Consider the following 19,642-nt stretch of genomic DNA (forward strand, 5'->3'; position numbering starts at 1 on the left):
GAGACAATTTACAAAGCTCATGTCAACACGAGTGTCTTATGGGAGGGGGCACTCACGATTGCTGGTCATTGAATATCACTTTCCAAACCAGCGTCCCCTCCCCGCTCCTTCCTCCTCAGCTGCGTAAATGCCCACATTTAACCCCCCACACAGTGTGGACTGAGTGTGTGGGGGAGAGCAGCGAGCCCCTCCCTCTTTGAACTCACCTGTCACTTGTGGCTGTGTAAGGGGGACAGGAAGAAGGTGGGAGAAGTGGGAGGGGGACCCACGGGGGAGCTGTTTCCAAGGGGCAGGAACTCTTGGGGGTGCCCTCGGGCTCCTCAAAATCTTGTTTTTCTGAGACACATTCGGGACTCTGAGGCAAGTCTTCCAAGGGAGGGATGGGGACCGGAGGGATGGGGACCAGAGGGAGGCTGTCCAGGGTCCCCTGATCCCCAGGCGGGGGCCCACCGTCTGCTGTGTGTCTCTTGCAGGCCCGGAGTCAGCATGCCGTGTGGCTGGGCCACCCCTCTGCTCCTGCTGCTGCTCCAGGGCGGTGAGTAGCGGGCCGGCTCTGCAGCGGGCGGGCGGGCGGGCGGGCGGGCCTGTGGGCTCTGGGTCAGAGTCCATGGCACGTGTCCACTCGAGGCGGACACAGGGGGAGCCGCCAGCTCTCCACGAACCAGAATTCACCCACCCAGAGCGCCTCATTAGCCAGGTTTGGGCAGGTCCAAGCAGCTCGGCCCTAGCTTGGTCTTTGAGGCTCACTGGGGCCCTGGGAGACCGCACCCTGCATTCCCGTGGCCCTGCCATGGCAGGCTTCGACCCCACCTCCCAGGCCCCCCCACCTCCAGCCCCCCTGTGAGGGAGTCTGCCTCTGGTCCCACCTCATCTCCTAGGGGAAGTTCTCCAACCATCACCAGGCTGCCCTCAGGCACTGATGCTCCCAGCGAGGAAGAGGGGGTGAGGACCAAAGTAGCAGAACCTTAAAGGTTCTGGAGAAGCTGCAGCTGGTGGGGGTGCCGGGGGGAATGTCAGACACGGAGCTGGGGAAGGCCAGGAGTTAGACACGGGGCATGGCCAGGGCTGAGATCCAGGAGGCCTTCCCAGAGGAGGGGCGATGCAGCACCCAGGCTCCAATGGGGCTGGATGGGGGCAGGGGGCCCTTCAGCCACTCGCTGACCATCAGCATTTCTCTCTGGTTTTTCCTTAAAGACCCAGAGCCTCGAACAGCTCCTTCAGCAAACAGGTGTCAGGCTCCCGTCCTGGGCAAGGCCCACTCTGCCCTGGCTCTCACAGGCCTTCGGGCACCCGCCACAGCACCGCCCCTGTGGGCACCAGTAGCGAGCCCGCTATGCATGGTGCCGAGCGCCGTCTCAGCCCATGCTCCTGACAGCCCACGGGCCCAGGCCGAGCGCCGCCCGGTTCTCAGCTGAGAAAACTGGCCCCGAGAGGGTCAGGGACAGGTCACGGCCACACGACGGGCGGCGGCAGCCTTGGGGCCAGGCCACAGGTGTGCTGATTCCCGTGCTCACCTGGCTTGGCTGCTTTCCTCAAGCACGGGCTGCACGTGTGACAGACAGCACACGCTCACCTCCACACCCTCCAGGCACCAGGTCCCGTTACAGGTGGTGGCGCGAGTGGCCTGAGGCACGTGTCCACGCTTTGGTAACCACAGGCCAGGGACAGCCCTGGGGCTCTCGGCCCAGGTGGCCAGGTTTTCACTCCCTCTGGTCCCTGATGTCACCTCCATCCCAAAGCAGTGCCCATTCTCCACAAGTGCCCGGGGCAGGCCTGCCTCCTCCCAGAGGGGAGCCTAGAGCGGGAGTCATTTCCCAGCCCCGGCCGTGGGAGGCCTCTGAGGCCGCGCCCAGGGAGTGTCCTGTCCACCAGCATTGCCTGCCCGTGTGTGGAGGGCGGACGCCCGGACTTTCCAGAGCGGTGCTCCGGGCTCCGAGCCCAGCTTCTGACCCGGGTCCCCATGAGTCCCGGGAAAGTAAGGAAAAGCCATTGAAGATGAAGCTACTTGAACAGGGAAACACATTTCTGGTAAATGGTGGGAGTGGGGTGGGGAGTGGGGAGAGCAGCACTGGCACTTGATCTGATAAAACAAAACTAAAACTTATTACGTTTATTTTGTTAAATACGGAGCAAAATGTAGATTATGACCCACTGAGTTAATTCTGTCTCATTAGGAGTGTCTTGTCCCCGTGGCTGGCCTTGAAACTTTGGGGGCTCAGACCAGGAATCTCAGACAAGGGGACAGGACCTCCTTGCCTCAGTCCCACATCTTGGTGGTCCCTGACTCGCCGTATTCATCCTGTCCCTGGGACCCGCCTCCACTCATCCTCCAGCCCTGGACGGGCTGAGGGAGCGGGGAGCTCTGCAGCCCCTCCCAACCCCTACCAAGGCCTCTCTCTCCCTCACCCTGCAGCCTGGGGATGCTCAGACCTTGTCTGCTACACCGATTACTTCCGGACAGTCACCTGCTTCCTGGAGACGTGGACCCCCCACCCCAGCATGCTCACCCTCACCTGGTAAGTGGCTGGGCCTCACCAGCCCTAGGAGTGCTCCTCAGGGGAGCCTGGTCCCAGGACAGGACCACAGGAGACCATGAGCTGAGTTGGACCTACTGTGTGCCAGATAGGTAGTTTAGCAATAAAGACAAGAGCTGCCGCTTCCTGGGGGCTCACTCAGCAACGTCACCCACAGCATTTGGTTTCACCCCAAGAAAGACTGTGAGATGGGAGTCACTGTGCCCATCTTGCAGACGACCACCCAGGGCTCATGGGACTTGTGCAGAGAATGCCTGAGAGGCGTAGGGCTGCTCTGTCCAGCTCTAAGGCCGTTCTCTGTCACTCACGCAGGCCTGACTATGGTTTTGAGACGCCGAGGTGACCGGACTGCCACACGATGTTTTTGAGCACTCAGTACATGCCAGGCAGCCCGCCATGTGCTTCACATGAATGACCACCTCCGGTCCTCACAATTATGACTCTCATTTTACAAGTGAGGGCACTGAAGTTCAGAGAGGTTATGCAACTTGCCCGAGGTCACACAGCCAGCGAATGGCGGACCTCGTTTCAAACACAGGCAGCCTGACTCCAAACTCCACGGGTCCTTATAAGTCCATATTGTTAAAGAAAAAAATCATGCATGACACTTGTTCAAGAACGGTAGGGCGGACTTTACTGAAGACCATAGTGGCAGGCTCGGGCCATTGCACAGGGTTTTGCTGATTGGGCTCCACTCGGAACACAACAAGGAAAAGCTGGGCTTATAGCCAAGGAGCAGGGTGGGTCAGTGCAGGGAACCACGAGGAGGGGACACCAGGGGTCCGAGGGCTCCGGGCTAAGCCGACCTAACAGGGCTCCTGCTGAGGCAGCCCAGGGGGCCCAGACTCCACCGGGGGCTGGTGGGGGAGGAGGAGCCCACTTTGGCATTGAGGGTGGGGCTTCCGGCTGGACCGACTCAGCAGGAGCCTTGCTCAAAGTAGACGACGCAGAGACAGACACGGAAACCCGAAGGTCAGGGCCACGGTGAGGAGAGTGCAGAGGAGCCTGCGTAGCGTGTGGTCAAGGAGAGACTTTGCCATCACCCACTCATCATCCACTCACACGGCACTTTGATTAGGCTCCTGCCTGACACGTGCAGGCACTAGTGACTCAGCAGAGGCCCAGCCGTGCGGTCCCAGGTGTCCTGGAGCTGACACACGCAGCGGAGTGGCTGGTGACACACACACACACACACACACACACACACACGCAGCGGAGTGCCTGGTCACACACACACACACACACACACATGCAGCGGAGTCACTGGTGACACACACACACACACACACGCAGCGGAGTGCCTGGTGACACACACACACACACACACACACGCAGCGGAGTCACTGGTGACACACACACACACACACACACACGCAGCGGAGTCACTGGTGACACACACACACACACACACACACACGCAGCGGAGTGCCTGGTGACACACACACACACACACACACACACGCAGCGGAGTCACTGGTGACACACACACACACACAGGGGAGTGGCTGGTGAGACACACACGTGCGCACACACACACACGCAGAGGGAGTGGCTGGTGAGACACACACACGCACACACACGGACACACACGCACACACACGCACACACACGCACGCACGCACACACACACAGCCAGCAGGATGCTTTCTGAGTGCAATGAGCGCTGTCAAGAGCAGGAAGCTGGACCCCATGGTAGAGAGCAGAGATGTGGGGGAGGGCCAAGGGGTCAGGGCAGCCTCTGTGGGTGAGGAGGAGGCAGCCGATGAGCTGGGGAAGGGCCTTCCAGGCAGAGGGCACTGCATGTGCAAAGGGCTCAGGCGGGAGAGCTGGAGAGCCTGAGGCATGGTGGGGAGGTCAGTGTGGCCGGAGGGGGCGGAGCCAGGTGGAGGGGAACCGTGAGTACAGGAGGCGGGAGGGTGGGCGGGCCGGGCTCTGTGGTGTGGGCGGGGAGAAGCCACCGTGGAGTGCTAGGCAGGGGAGGGACGGGGAGTCTTAAAGGCCCCTGGCTGCTGTGCAAGTGAAAGAGATCGCAGGGAGGGCGGGCAAGGCGAGGACCCCACCTGGCAGCCATCAGTGTCCAGGCTGGAGGCTTGGAGAGCATTGATTCAGGAGATGTTTCTATTCCAGCCAACATTTAGCAGAGACCTGAACCCACACGCCCATACTGGCCCTGGGGGTGGCCATGCTCCGAGCCTGAATCTGTAGGCAGGGGGAAATCGCTGGTGAACTTCTATGCATCCTTCAAAACCCATTGTTTCTGCCCAGTGGGAGTTAAAAAGGCAGCACATTTCCCCCAACTCCGTATTAACTACCCCCCTGGAAGTTCACCAGAGCAGGACGGAGCTTCGTGTGGCTCTTGCTTCGGTGATCGGTGGATTTTGGATGGAAGGAGAGTGGGAAGGAGGCCAGAAATGCTTAGCGCCCTTCCCATGGGACAGTGATCCAGGAGGTGGAGCGGACAGGGTCAGAGTTAGAATGCATTCAGGCAAGAGTGGCCCGATTTCTGCAGCTGAGAGTTGCTGCTCTGAGTGACAGAGTGAGTCTGGTCGCTTGAAGGGGTGCAAGCCCGGAGCCGGGACCAACCCACCAGGGCTGCTCCAGGGGAGGGTAAACCTTCGCTGGGAAGGGTTGGTGGGACTAGGTGAGCTCCAGCCCCACCGCCAGCCCCTCCCGTGCACTGAGCCCGCCGGCCACTAGCCGTGACTGGCTGCTCTGTCCTCGAAGGCAAGACCCCTACGGAGAACTGGAGGATGAGGTCACCTCTTGCAGCCTGCACCGGTCCGCGCACAATGCCACTCACGCAAAGTACACGTGCCACATGGATGTGTTCCGCTTCATGGCCGACGACATTTTCAGTGTCAACATGACAGACCAGCCTGGCAACCGCTCCCAGGAGTGTGGCAGCTTTGTCCTGGCCGAGAGCCGTGAGTACTCCTTGGAGGAGAACCCAGGCGGGGTTGGGCCCCAAGCTCCCCGGGCCGGCTCCCCCGCCCCCACAAACTGACGGTCCCACGCCCTGCCTCTCGTTGGAGGTCGGCCCTGTAGATGCCGCGTTTGCCAGGTGTGGGGTGGCAGTGGGGCCTGGCCTGAACCAGAGACAGGCAGCAGGGGGTGAAGGAGATCTGGGACCGGGACCTGGGGCTGCCGTTCTGGTTCAGCCCCGTGACCTTGCACTATAGAACGAGAGCCCTTTAACTCTGACCTCTGGGACTCTCTCCCAGTGTGAGGCAAGTGGGGGACACTGAGTCACAAGAGAAAACCTCCCCAAGTTTCCTCCCATCGTTAGCTCCAGGGAGGAGGCCCAGGGACAGAGGGACCTGGCTGGTGGAAGCAGTTGTCTTTGTGGGTCCAGAGCCAGGGTGGGGCAGGGAAGGGGCCGAGGCAGCTTTTAGTGTGATGTGAGCGCAAAGTGGGGTGTCCAGGCAGGGAGTGAGAGGCCTGTCCCCAGAGGCATGCAGAAACGAACCGCCAAGAGAATCCCGCCCTCGGGAGGGCGCAGGCCTGCGGTTTGGCAGTGTCTGCCTCCCGGGCCCCAGTGGGGGGGCAGGGGACACGCAGGTGTCTCATTCGCACTCTGGGGTCCAGGTCTGCACCACTTTGCTGAGTGAATGTCACACCACAGAGCATGTGAGCAAACTTCACACACACGCAGGCACACCCAGACTTTCACATGTGCACACACACACATACACAGAGACACACACAGAGACACACGGACACACACACAGCCAGGCACACCCAGATTTTCACACGCGCACACACACACATACACACGGGGACACACACACACAGACACACACATGCACGCACACGGACACACCCAGACTTTCACACGTGCGCGCACACACATACACACAGGGACACACACACCCAGACACACACAGACTTTCACATGCACACACAGACAGACACACCCAGACTTTCATACGTGTGCACACACACGGACAGACACACCCAGACTTTCATACGTGTGCACACACACGGACACACCCAGACTTTCACACGCGCGCACGCGCACACACACATGGACACACAATGACACACAGACACACACACACACACACACGGACACACGGACACACTCACACTCACAAACCCCCTCAACCCCTGGCCTAGACAGCACGGACACAGATGCCCACATTCTCATGTTTATGCACACACACGCACACACATGCATATGCCTACACACATGCACACTCACTCAGCCATTTAGATCCAGGTGTGTTGGTTTACCAAGCAGGGGTGCCCTCCTATCTCCCTGAGAGCTGGGCAGGCAGAGGAGGGCACAGGGCAGAGCTGCCCCTCCTCCTGGCATTTCTCCGGCCCTCCCTCCCCCCTCCTGCCAGGGTCTGAGGCCAGGCCTGTGCTCAGCGGAGGAGGAGGCAGTCTCCTGTCCCTGGGCAGCCTTCCCCGGCCCCTTGGTCCTCCTGGGCCCTGGGCTGCGCCAGCCTCTCCCGAGCTGAGTTCCCCCGTGAATTGGTCCTTACCAGCCAGCCAGGCCCCAAGGACGCTGACAACCAGGCCCCCGCCGGCCTGGGAGGACAGAGGAGGGCTTAGGGACTATTCCAGTTCAGAGGGGCCCGTGGCTGAGAGAGCAACCACCACAAAGCACTCAGCACGGCGTGAATGTGCGCCTTCTCGCACCTCAGGCCGCGGACGGAGTCGGCTTCAGAGCTCCTTTTGGAACACCTGGATTTAACAGGCATTTTGTGAGGGCCTACTGTGTGCCGGACTCTGTCCTCAGAGGTGCAGGCACAGCACTGACCCCGGAGAACTAACCCTCTGCCCCAAGGAGCTGAGATCCCAGAGAGGGGGTGGCCAGCAGCCCGGAGAAGGCGGGTGCGGGCACAGGCCCCTCTTCCCTCTGACAGGAGCAGCTTGCCACTGGCTTCCCTGACGTGCCCTCCTTCTCTACTTAGCTTGGTCCATGAATTTTCACTCTATGTGATAGGAACCGACTCCCTTTTCCAAGAGAGGACATGAAGGCACGCGCTGTGGGTGCCCTGCTCAGGTTGAAAGCAGATTTGGGAGGGGCCCCGGGGCCGCGTGTGTGGTCCAGATCGCCGCGCTTACACTTTCCGGGGGGTGCCTGTGAGGTGAGGGCGGTCACACTCTCGGCCACTGCGGGCCGGCTGCTCAGCCGGTAGCTTCCGGTAGCCACAGCAGGACACTCACTGCAGCCGAGGTCCGCAGAGCAGAGTCATCAGCCCTCGCTGATCAGCGTCCTCTGCCTTCTCAGGGCCGGAGGGGCTCACTGACGCCCTCACTGACAGCAGGACTAGAGAACCTGAGGGTGTGGCCATCAGGGAGCTTAGAAAGGCATGGATCAGCGCCTAACTTTAACATTTGAGCGATTTCCTACAATAATCTGGGCTTTCCGGGTTTTTCCTTCCTGGCCACCCTGGTCTGCACTCCTGCCCGGCCCCTGTGCGCTCGGAGGGCTCTTTATAGTTCAGTGCCCACACCTGCTTCACCGTAGCTGTCACCTGCCGCCTCTGAATTTGCCACCCCACAGCAGTCCATTTTTCAGATGCATAAACTGAGGCCCGGAGACAGGGGAAGCTTCACCCAGCCACCCGGGGCCACTCGTCCTGGTCACAGAAGGGATGGGCCACCAGGGCATGTCCAGCTGATACAAATCTCACCCATTTTATCTTTCTGGCATTTTTCTTTAAGTCAAGCTGTCTCCTCCTTTCAACGTGACCGTGACCTTCTCGGAACATTATAACATCTCCTGGAGCTCCGATTACGACGCGTACGCGCTCAAGGGCAAACTGCAGTATGAGCTGCGGTACAGGAAGCGGGGAGACCCCTGGACGCAGGTGAGACTGCAGAGAATGGGCAGGCTGGCGGGGGGGGGGGGGGAGTGCCCGGGAGACCACTGAGGTGGTCATTCACAGCCAAGAATGGAAACCCAGGACACACCCAGGATGGAGCTCCCCTGACACGCTCTCATGCTGCCCTCTCTCCTTCTCCCTGGGGTAGGAGACCCCTTACCCCTGTTTCCTTCCCGTTCCTGGGTCCTGTCTACCAGCTGCCAGAGAAGGGGCTGGCACCTCTGCAGGTCCCGCCTCACGTCTAGCGACAGTAATTGTTTCAGAATTGGAGGTTTGGAACCGTCCCACTTCGCTTAGGACGGCTGGCCGCAGTTGAGGAGTTCCAGAAGCTTCCATAACCAAAAGGCCCAGGGTCAGAAGGACATTGTTTCCAAGCCGAAGGGCCAGCGGTGTCCTCTGTCTAGGTGTCAGAGGGTTCCAGATGGCCGCTGTTAGGAGGGCTCCAGCGTTCTCTACCCTTTAGAATGGCCCCAGTTGAAGGTCTTCATGGTTTAGTCTGTCCCCGTGGAAGACTCCTGAGGTTTCCACGGCTAAGAGGCGTGTGGTGGGAGCCTTTCAAATGCCCGCTGTGGGGAATGCCCGCTGTCTGGAATGCTGCCCGTTAAGCACTGCCAGGAGTGGCCGCTGCTGCTCCTGGGGCAGCCCCAGTCCCAGCAGGGAGGGTCCCCTGCTGTGGGATCAGAGGGCCATGAACAAAGCATCGTGACCTGGGCAAGGCCGAGACGTGCCCATGGCTCTGCGCTGCCCACACTGGAGTGGCCAGAACTCCAGCTGGGGCCTGGCTCTCGGGCAGGGAGTGCAGACCCCAGGAGAGGGCTGGGGGGGGGTTCTGCTGAAGGCAGGGGGGTGAAGGCAGGGCCGCCCGCTCGCCCTCACAGCGCATCCTTCCCCTGTGCTGGCAGAGTCCGGGGAGGAAGCTGATCTCGGTGGACGTCAGGAGCGTCTCCCTCCTGCCCTTGGAGTTCCACCCAGGCGCCAGCTATGAGCTGCAGGTGCGGGCGGGGCCCCAGCCCGGCTCCTCCTTCCAGGGGGCCTGGAGCGAGTGGAGCGACCCGGTCCTCTTTCGCACCCAGCCGGAAGGTAGGTGTGAAGCTGGGTGGACGCCCACTCTTGGTGCCAAGCCTTGTCCTGAGCCCTGAGATGTCCAGCGTGGTGCAAGGTATCCACGCAGCTGAGCCATATCCCAGGAGTAGCCATTTGACAGTCGGGAGCCCCTGCTTGCCAGGCCCTGTGTGGGGTGCCAGGGGCCTCTCCTGCCAGGCTGTGCGTCTCCCTCCCTATCAGTCTGTGAAGTAAGCATCCTTAGCCCCGTTTCGTAGATGAGAAAATTGAGGCCCAGCAGATAAAGTCTCTTCCCCAGGGAGGGGGTGGGAGGGGGTTCAAGGCACCGAAGCCTTCCCAGCCCCTTCCCGCCACCCAGACCCCTGCCCACCACCCACGCCACGTGCCTCTGTACAGGTGGGTTCCATGTGACCCACTATGTGCTTCTTCCCAGAGCTCAAGGCAGGCTGGCACACGGACCTGCTCTATCTCTTCCTGGTCTTCACGCTCCCCATCCTTGTCTACTTAGGTCTGAAGATCCGCCTGCCTTGGAGGTGAGGCCAGGGGCTCGGGGTGGGGGGGATGGGGTCAGCCTGGGCCACAGCCCCTCTGTGACTCGCCCCGGCTGGGGCACACCCGTCATGGAGACGGTGGTCGTGACAGGGGTGGTGACAATGACCAGCTCCCGGTTTCCTCCGTGCTGGGCGCTCACTCAGCCTCACAGCCGCCCCGTGAGCTGGATTCAGGCAGTGACCTCCATTCGACATATCCGGGCACTGAGGCACGGAGTCGGCAAGGACGCCGCCCGATTCACACGGCTGTGAAACAAAGGAGGACCTTGAGCCCTGCGCTCTTTTTCTTTGTTTTTTGGTGAATCCTCGCCGGAGGATCCTTTTTCCATTGAATTTTTAGAGAGTGGAAGGGAGGGAGGCTGGGAGGGAGAGAGAGAGAGAAACATCCTTGGAGAGAGACACACTCATTGGTTGCTTCCTACAAATGCCCCAACCGGGGCTGGGGATCGAACCTGCAACCCAGGTGTGTGGCCTTGACCGGGACTTGCCCCTTTGATGTGCGGGCCAACGCTCTAACCACCGAGCCACCGGCCGGGCTGAACCCTGTGCTCTGAACAGTGGCCTCAGCTGTGATTGTGTCAGGGAATTCTAAGCTTTGACCTGGGGGGCATGAGGGACTGCCAGGTGGGGTGACCCCCCTCCCCCGCCTCAACCCGAGGTTTTGCTTTTATTTGTTACGTGTTGGTTTCTGCTGAGCGTGGTCCCTGAGAGAAGGTGCTGCTGGTGGCGAGTCCAGCATGGGCTCCCCGGCCTCCGAGCGCGGCCGGCTATGGTGGGGCCTCGCCGGGTGGCAGCGCGTCCTGGTCCTCTCGGTCTAGAGACCGAGCAGAGCCAGAGGCGGCGCCGTGGCTCAGGGGGCTCCTGGTGCCGGGTGCGCCCCGAATCCCCCACAGCCCCGAGGAGCCGGCCCTTTGCCCACCTGGCCCTAGAGGAGGAGTCGGGGCTCAGAGGGGCAGCGCTCACCAAGCACACAAAGGGTGGCGGAGCCCTCGTGCCTTCAGGAGCCGTGGGCGACTCGCTGCCTCAGTTTACAGATGTGGACATTGTGGTCAGGGCAGGTGGGGGGAGGGGAGGTGGAAAGGAGGCACTTGGGTGTGTCCTGTAGGACAAAGAGGGGGAGGCTGGGCTGCCCTCCGTGAGACCGGGGGGCTTACCTTCTCTCTGCCCTCCCAGGCTGTGGAAGGTGTGGGTGCAGGTGCCCAGCCCAGAGCCATTCTTCCAGCACCTGTATGTGAGCCACAGCGGGAACTTCAAGGTGAGAGCCCCACCCGACCAGCCCTTGACACCTCTTACCCTCTCCAGCCCCAGCCCCAGATGCAGGTCCAGCCCCAGCCCCAGCCCCAGCCCCAGCCCCAGCCCCAGCCCCAGCCCCAGCTGCAGGCCCAGCCAGGCCAGAAGCCAGACCTCGGTCTTGGCATCTGCCAAGTGCAGGAAGTAATTCCGGGGCAGAGTTCATCAAGATCATGCAGCCTTTCCCAGCCCCAGGAGCCAGCTGGGGGTGGGTTGGGCCAGGTGCACCCTGGGGCCACAAATTGGCTTTCTGGGTCTTAGATGTCCTGGTGTGAGGGTGGAAAGGGAGGGACATGCCTGCAAAATGCACAACCCCCTGCCAAGCTTCAACCACCACAGCCACCACGGCGCCCACGGTTCTCTGGGCCCATTTACTGCTCAACACCCACCCTCGGTGGCGGGAGGGGCCTCCCCCGGAGAGGATGTGGTGAGGCGGGAGGAGCCTGGAAGTCAGGAAATGCGGGCTGGCGCCTTGATTGAGCTCCTGCCAGCTGCCTGGAGCTGCGCTGAGCGCTCTGGGCTCCACCCCACACCTTCCCCGCAGCCCCTGCAGGGCGGGCGCTCCTCCCCCCGGGGGGCTGTGAGGAGACCCTGCTCAGATCGCAGAAGTGGCTTTCGTTGGGGAGGGGAGGAGCGTGGACTCCAGCCCACGTGGGTGGACCCTTCCTCTTCCCTCTGCTCCTTCCCAGAGCTTCCGATATCACCTCTATTTTGTATCCATTTTGCCAGTACTCATAGCACTCACTGTGTCCTGGGCAGATATTAACTCACTTAATGCTCACAGCAGCCCTGAGGAGTGGGTCCTATGCGCAGGCCCACTTCACAGATGGGGACACTGGGGCCCAGAGAGAGTAAGTAACTGGCTCAAGGCCACACAGCTGAGAAGCGACTTCAAAGCAGTGGTGGCAGCCACGTCAGGGTCCTGAGATGAGCTTTCCAGGGGCAAGAGGCTCAAATCGAGGAGATTCCAGTTCTCGGGGATTCTCTCTGCTGATTGGATGGGGACCCTGTGTCAAAAGGGGGATTCTCAGCGCTTAGGGGCCGCTGCCCCAGTCCCTCATGGCCCCACAGCCCTTAGCCACTGTGCACACATAGGCCATTCCAAGTTGGCGGTCTCTCATTCAGTTAAACATTTCTCGGCCACTGACTGTGTGCCAGGCACTGTGTGAGCCTCGGGATGCAGCTGTGACCAGAAGAACCGGGAATTGTGCCCTGGCCGAGTGTCCGCTGTAGTGGGGACACAAACAGGAGAACGCTGGGTTTTAAGAAATAAAACAGGGACTGGTGGGGGCTCTGTCACTCAGACCTCAGGGTCTCCTGTATTTTGGCCCCCGCAGGCCACCGAGTGGCCCACGGTCTGAGTTTATACCTTCCCTGGCCCCCGACCCATGCGTGACTCTCCCTCCCGGTTCTCTCTCACAGAAATGGGTGGGCACGCCCTTCACTGCCTCCAGCCTGGACCTGGGCCCCTGGAGCCCAGGGGTGCCCTCGCCCTTGGAGATGTACAACTGCTGCCCCCCGCTGAGTGCAGTCCAGGGGCTGGAGACCACGCTACTGCCCGCGCCAGCAGATCTGGTGGAAACCGACTGCACCCCTAAGCCCGAGCCCGAGCCCGAGCCCGAGCCTGGCTACTGGGGCCCTGCCCCCTGCACTGGCAGTGCAGGCAGCTCAGCTTACAGCCAGGAGGGGGACCGGCCCTATGGCGTGGTGTCCATCGACACGGTGACCGTGGTGGGTGCAGAGGAGCCGTGTGCCTGGCCCTGTACCTGTGGGGAAGATGGCTACCCAGCCCTGAACCTGGACGCTGGCCTGGAGCCTGGCCCGGGCACCGAGGACCCGCTCTTGGGCCCTGGGGCCACAGTCCTGTCCTGTGGCTGCGTTGCAGCTGGTGGCCCTGCCGGGCTGGGGGCCCCCTTGGGCAGCCTCCTCGACAAACTGATGCTGCCCCTTGAACATGAGGCGGGTTGGGCGCCAGGGCCGCCTTGGGGGGGTGGGCCACCCGGAGGGGTGTCTGACAGCGAGTCGGGCTCGCCCCCCGCCGGCCTGGACATGGACACGTTTGACAGCGGCTTCGCAGGCTCTGACTGCGGCAGCCCCGTGGAGTGTGACTTCTCCAGCCCCAGGGACGAAGGGCCCCCCAGGAGCTACCTGCGCCAGTGGGTGGTCATGGCCCCTCCGCCTGCTGGGCCGGGGCCCCAGGGCAGCTAATGAGGCTGCCGGCTGTTCAGAACTGGCCGTGCCCCCGGGCGGTGAGGCATGGGCGCCTGGGCTGTGGTGGGAAGAGGCCTGCGGCCTTTGGTCTCCCAGGGCCCTGAGCCTGGAGTTGACGCTGTGCGTGTGTGGCTCAGGGCGCACGGCGTGTCTGCGTGTGCGAGCAGCACGCACGGGTGTGCACACGGCGGCAGCCTCCCTCCCTGCCGGGCACGTGGGCTGGCCCCTGGGTCACATTTGAGAATCGGGTCCAGTGCTGCCCACAGGTCTCCTGGGACCAGGACACGGCCCGTGACAGACACCAAGCCCCGCCCCCGGGGCCGGCCCCTCCAGGAGCCGCACACTGTTCCTGATCAGGTGGGAAGCCCCGGGGACAGGGAGAGGCCTGTAGCCAGGTCTGAGCCTCACTCTGACGCCTCCTGGCTGTGCCACCTCGGGTGCTGGTCCCCCCTCTGGGCTGGGACTTCCTATCTGGACATGTGGATGGCACGCTGCCCTCGGGGAGAAATCAGTGCAGTCACCCACCTAGTGCGCAGCCCAGAGCAGACCCTCAATAAACGTCAGCTTCCTTCCTTCTGAGGCAGGACCGAGGCTTGTGCTGAAGGTGGGTGGGGGCAAGAAAGCAGCCACCACCTGGGCCTGTGGCCATCCCCACCCTGCAGAGGGGCACTGCGTGGGCGGGCGGGGGGGTGGGGGGTGGGGGGGAGGGTAGGAGGTGTTTCCGGGCTTAAAATCAGTCAGCCTTGTCTCTTCAGACAGCCTCCCACCCACTAAAAATTGTTTTTCTGGCTCCTTCTGCCTATATTTAAATTCCCTTTATGCACCCAGGAAATATTTATTGAGCACAGTGCGTGCTGAGCCTTGTGCCGAGTGCTCGGTACAGGGTGGGAGCACAGGCCCAGGGACCCCCTTGGCACGCAGGGTGGGGACGGGGCAGCGGGAGTTGGCAGGAAGGACACAGCACTCTCATGTGCTCCTTGGGGAGTGAGGGGAGTCACGTTCTTGCTGATGCCTTGTAAGTCTGTTGAAATGTGAATTAAGAAGCCAAGAAAACGGTTCTCAGCCATGTCTTGAAGGCACGTCCTGAACATCATTTTGCACAGGCGGTGACACAAACGCTGCATATTGCACTCTACTCACTTGTATTTTTTAAAAGAAAATGGGCTGTTTTCCCCTAAGAGCCTTGACCTTTAGAGGTGACTTTTCAAGACCATCCGGATGGCGAAGGCAGCTGGGAGGTGACTCAGAGGCCACTCCAGGGCCCTGAGGGGAATCCCCACCCAGCCTGGAACCCCACTGGGACCCCCGCCTGTCACCCTCCCCCCGTCAGGCCGACTGCAGGGCCAGGCCTCAAGCAGACAGCTCTGGCTCGTCTCTCCTTTTGGGCAAGTCTGAGCTACACGTTGGTCCATCTGAAAGCTTCTCTGTGACTCATCTGTAAAACTGAGCGGTTGGGAAAAGTCGCTGAGAGAATACACGAGTCCGTGGTGTGGAAAATTCTAGAACATTATTAACCTGGATTAGGCTGTTTGTGGCTCGACGGCAGCACAAATGTGAAACCACAGCTCCTGCATATGTGTGAACAGCCCTCACCACCCCACCATCACCCTGGAGACACCTGAGCCAAGGTGGGCTGTGGTTTTCTCACCCCCTTGGGGGCAACAGGTTCTAGGAGCCACCTGGTCCCCTAGTGCAGCTGCTCAGCTCTCCACACACACAGCTGTGTGCTGGGGGAGGGGAGCTCCTGGGGCTGACTGACGTCAGGTCCCGGGGTCCGACCGGGGCTCTGGCCTGAGCCAGACATAGCTCTTGACTAACTCCATCTTTGGCGGAGCTCAGATCATACACACGGGTGCAAAACGAAGACAGGAGCGGGCCCACCTGGGAGCATGGAGGTGTAGGAGGAGGCCAGATGGCTGGATGGTGGCTGGACCTCCAGGCACATTGGTGGGTGAATATGGATAAGTGATGGAGAGACAGATGCAAAAGCTGGAGGAACAGTTCGATGGGTGGATGGAGATAAACATGCTAGAGACAAAGGTGATGGAGCCAATAGACGCTCCACGAGGGAAGGACTATTTTGTCCACTGCTTTCTCCTGTCTGCTACATAGGAGGCCCTCAATAAAGCCCGATTTGTAGCGTTTGCTCATTTCCACGGTGTAAATACGTCCACCATGGCCAACTTCAAGCACCAACGCCATGGCCACACATGGAACTGGGAAAGGGTGTGCACTACTGACTCTCCCAGCTGGGCCCGCCGGCCCTGGGACGCCAGGGAGGGGAGCCACGAGGGGCATCAGAGGGGAGGGTGGGGGCTGCAGGGAGGATGCGCTGTTTGTTGAAAACCAAATAGGAATTGTTAGATGCACCAGCCTCCAGGCAGCTGGAGGAGCTTGAGCAAAGGCCTGGAGGTGTGACCAAGCCCTGAGCACCTGGAGGTGGGGGAGGTGGTCTTTGTCACCCCAAGTCCAGGCCAGAGTTGCTAATGCCCTGCTCTTAAGAGGCGGGAGGACTGGAGCAACACCCCTTGCACAGAAGCCACATTCTGCTCCGGGCCCAGACCCTTTCCATCGCAGGCTCTGCAGCGAAGGAAGGTGTGGAATGGGCCGGCGACCTCCTGAGGTCACCCACTGAGTAAAGCTGAGTCAGAACCTGAGCTCTGGTCTCCGGAGCCCAAGTCCAGCTCTTCCTCACTGTGCTCTGCTCATAGGGACTTAGGTCAAGAGGCAAGAAACTCAGCGGACACCTCTGGGTGCCCGTCGCTTCTCCCTGTGCAGCACCCTTATGGGGATGGCTGGCTCCAGCTGTGGCGTGGCTATGGACCCAGGCCTGGCCAACCGAGCATTCCATCCCCCGCGGCCACAGTCCCCGTCAGGGAAAGACATGTGGCCCAAGCTGGCCCATGCACCTTCTCCTGGGATTGCTGAGCTGCTGGGGCACCAGGAGGAAACAGGCCTCCCAGCACCCAGGAAAGCGGACTTGGGAGACGGCGACATAGCCCTGGGAATCTCTCTTGAGCTCCTGGAGCCAGCCATGCCTGAAACCAGGCCCCTGGACCAGCGGTTCTCAACCTGTGGGTTGCAACCCCTTTGGCGGTGGAACGACCCTATCACAGGGGTCGCCTAAGACCATCCTGCATATCAGATATTTACATTACGATTCATAACAGTAGCAACATTACAGTTATGAAGTAGCAACGAAAATAATTTTATGGTTGGGTCACAACATGGGGAACTGCATTTAAAGGGCCAGAAGGTTGAGAACCACTGCCCTGGACCTTGAGGTACATGAGTAGGGAAGGCCCCAGGCCATCCCCAAGCTCTTCCCAGACGGTTCTCAGAATGAGCCTGACGCGGCCCTCTGCCAGGATTGGAAGAACCCCGAACTCCAGCTTCACGCCCTTCCCCGCTCGAGTCACTGGGAGCTCTCAGCCAGGGCTGCCATCCGGCTGTCCCAGACGCCTGCTATGGGAGAGGGAGGGTGGGGGCAGGGCGGGGGGTGAATCAGACCTGGCCCTTCATGTTACCCTTGACTAAGGAGGCCCAGAGGGCAGTGACCTGCCCAGAGTCACCCGAGGCTGTGAGCCTCACTCCGCGTGCTGGGCTCCTTTCCGCCTCCTCCTGCTGGAGGGAAAGCCTCTTCCCTACTCCCATCAGGGACGCCGTTCCCTGTCTGGCTGCGGGCACCCTGTGCTCAGCCCTTCACGGCCCATCCCAACGACACTGGCCCCAGATGCACCATGGGAGTCAGGAAGAGGCCTTCCCGGGGAAGGTGAAAGGGTGAGCACATGCATTTCCGTCCCAGGAGCCCATTCATCACATCAGGAGTCAGAAGTCTAAGTTCTCAGCAGAGAGGGACATGGGAGAGGAAACGAGAGTTGAGATTTTGCTCACATGTCACCTCAGTGGGACCTGCACCGGGTCCCTTACTCAAAACTGCAGCACCCACTTCCCTGGTTTTGGTTTTCCTCACACTTATCATCTTTACTCTGTCCCACTAGTGCAGGGGTTTTACTTTCTTCACTGCTGTTTCAGAGTCTAGAATAGAATAGTGTGGCACGTAGCAGGTACTGAAAAATATTGAATGAGTGAATCAATAGCAGGGCAGTGACTGAAAGGCAGTGGGCTGGGAGGCCCCAGATCTAGGATGCCACAGAAAGATGAAGACGGGTATCCTTGGGAGTCTGTAAGGGAGCGAGCCCCTGCCACACTGCTCATCCTCTGGGGCAGCTGTGAGTCTTCCCCATCCCTACTGGCAACAAATGGTTTCTTTCAAAAACTGACGGCCCCAGAGGAAAACCCTTTGCATTCTGCTACCTAAGGGTCTCCCAGCATAATGCTGGCTGCCTACCCCAGGGCAACCCCTGTCCCTGGAAAGTGGTGTCCCGGAGGCGGCATTTGAGGCAGGAAGTCTGAGCTGGAAAGCCAGCAGATCCACTTCCCAGCTTCCAAGTTTGCAGAAATTACTGGGCCTCCTGGAGCCTCAGTTTCCTCAGACGTGAAATGGGTACACTGATTGGACATACCTTTTTGTATGCCTGCCTGTTGAGACAAGTGCCAGATACAGTGTCTGGCACATTTCAAGTAAGAAAATGTTATCACTTTGTCAAGATCTTTTTGTGGGAAAATCACACCACCCCTGTCAGCTTTTACTGAGCTCAGCCTACAACCTGGACTAAGGTGAAGCAGCAGGAACAGATGCTGGGCTGCTGCTCTGCTGTCCAGGGGACTCCACTTGCATCTGCCAGCGCTGTCGGGTGGCTTACAGAGGTGGCCCTAGACCATTGCCACAGCAATCCTCTGCGATGGGAACATGGTGATGAGGACCAAGGTGAACTGGCAGGTTCTTTTCTTGAATTCAACAAGGGCTGACTTCTTGAATGGGTGGGCCCGCACTGGGCCCTGGGCAGTGCAGGTGGTGAGGTCACTAAGGGGGGGGGGATCACACGGGTGCACACACCCCCATGCACAGATACACACATATAGGGAGACAGACACATGCACACGCACATTTGGAAAACCCCTGGCAGAGTGGGTCGAAGGCCTAAGGGAAGGATGGGTGGTCAGCGGAAGGGAGAGGACAGAGATCACTCAGCCAGGGGCGTGGGCAGCCCGGAAGGAAGAGGGCGCGGAGGCTGGCAGCAGCAGCAGGAATGGAGGGAGGGAGGGAAGGAAGGAGGGAGGGGTGGCTGTGGAATGCGCAGAGGTCGCCATAGGAAAGCCCCATCTCTCCACTTGAGGTGCATCCTCACCCCCATGTCCAATCTCCCCACCACCTGCCTGAAGTGCCCCCCACCCGGGGTACGGGCCAGGCAGTGAACCGCTGAACCCTGTCGTGTGTGGGCACTCGGTGTTCTTCAGCCCCTCTGCCCTCCTGGGAGGGAGACACTGAGTAACGAACGTTCTGGAATGCGAACGTCAAGAGGCCCAACCTACCTTCCTTCTAGCACACGACGCATTCCCAAATCACCAGCATTGGCAAGTATTTGATGTCTATAAAGCAGACCACATCCATAGTCCTACCTGATCTGGAAAAAATCACCCCCAACACTGCCCTTTCACACTTGAATAACAGTGACAAAGAAAAACATAATGCTAAGACTTGGCCAGGCTTTGGTTGTGCTGGGTTCACCCTCAGGACTTCAGACCCCATGTTCCTGTCCCTGGCCTTGGAGTCAGGCCTGGAGTGGCCAGGTCCCGGGGGAGGGAGGACAGGCCTGGAGTGGCCAGGTCCCGGGGGAGGGAGGTCAGGCGTGGAGTGGCCAGGTCCCGGGTGAGGGAGGACAGGCCAGGAGTGACCAGGTCCCGGGGGAGGGAGGACAGGCCAGGAGTGGCCAGGTCCCGGGGGAGGGAGGACAGGCCAGGAGTGGCCAGGTCCCGGCGGAGGGAGGACAGTAGCACAGGCCTCACGGCCGGCCAGGCCAGCGCCGCAGGTCAGACGTGCACAGGGAGGCTGGTTGTGTAAGGAACGGACGCTTCAGTGGCTGAGGCCAGACCCAGGTGGGGCCGTGCTGACTGGGGTGTGGAGGGCATGTCCCAACTTCTGACCTAAAAAAATGTGGAACCAATATTTTAAAATGCTGGCAACGAAAACAAAAAGAGCTTCCAGGGACCAAACCCATGCCCAGGCCTGTGAGCTCGGCCCCATGGCCCGGGT

At 60.5% G+C, this 19,642-nt stretch overlaps 1 protein-coding gene across 1 annotated transcript; it reads left to right on the forward strand.

Moving 5' to 3' along the window:
- Positions 1 to 486: 486 nt before the first annotated feature.
- Positions 487 to 15,628, forward strand: IL21R (interleukin 21 receptor; the record flags this gene model as incomplete). Its single annotated transcript, XM_081090303.1, has 8 exons — positions 487 to 535; positions 2,414 to 2,516; positions 5,259 to 5,458; positions 8,211 to 8,356; positions 9,274 to 9,451; positions 9,867 to 9,966; positions 11,158 to 11,239; positions 12,697 to 15,628. The coding sequence occupies 8 exons, from the start codon at positions 487 to 489 to the stop codon at positions 13,480 to 13,482; spliced, it is 1,644 nt and encodes a 547-aa protein (XP_080946429.1). The 3' UTR covers positions 13,483 to 15,628.
- Between the last annotated feature and the right edge of the window lie 4,014 nt (positions 15,629 to 19,642).

This window comes from Myotis nattereri (genome assembly GCF_964212035.1).
Source record: "Myotis nattereri genome assembly, chromosome: 4".
Classification (NCBI taxonomy): domain Eukaryota; kingdom Metazoa; phylum Chordata; class Mammalia; order Chiroptera; family Vespertilionidae; genus Myotis; species Myotis nattereri.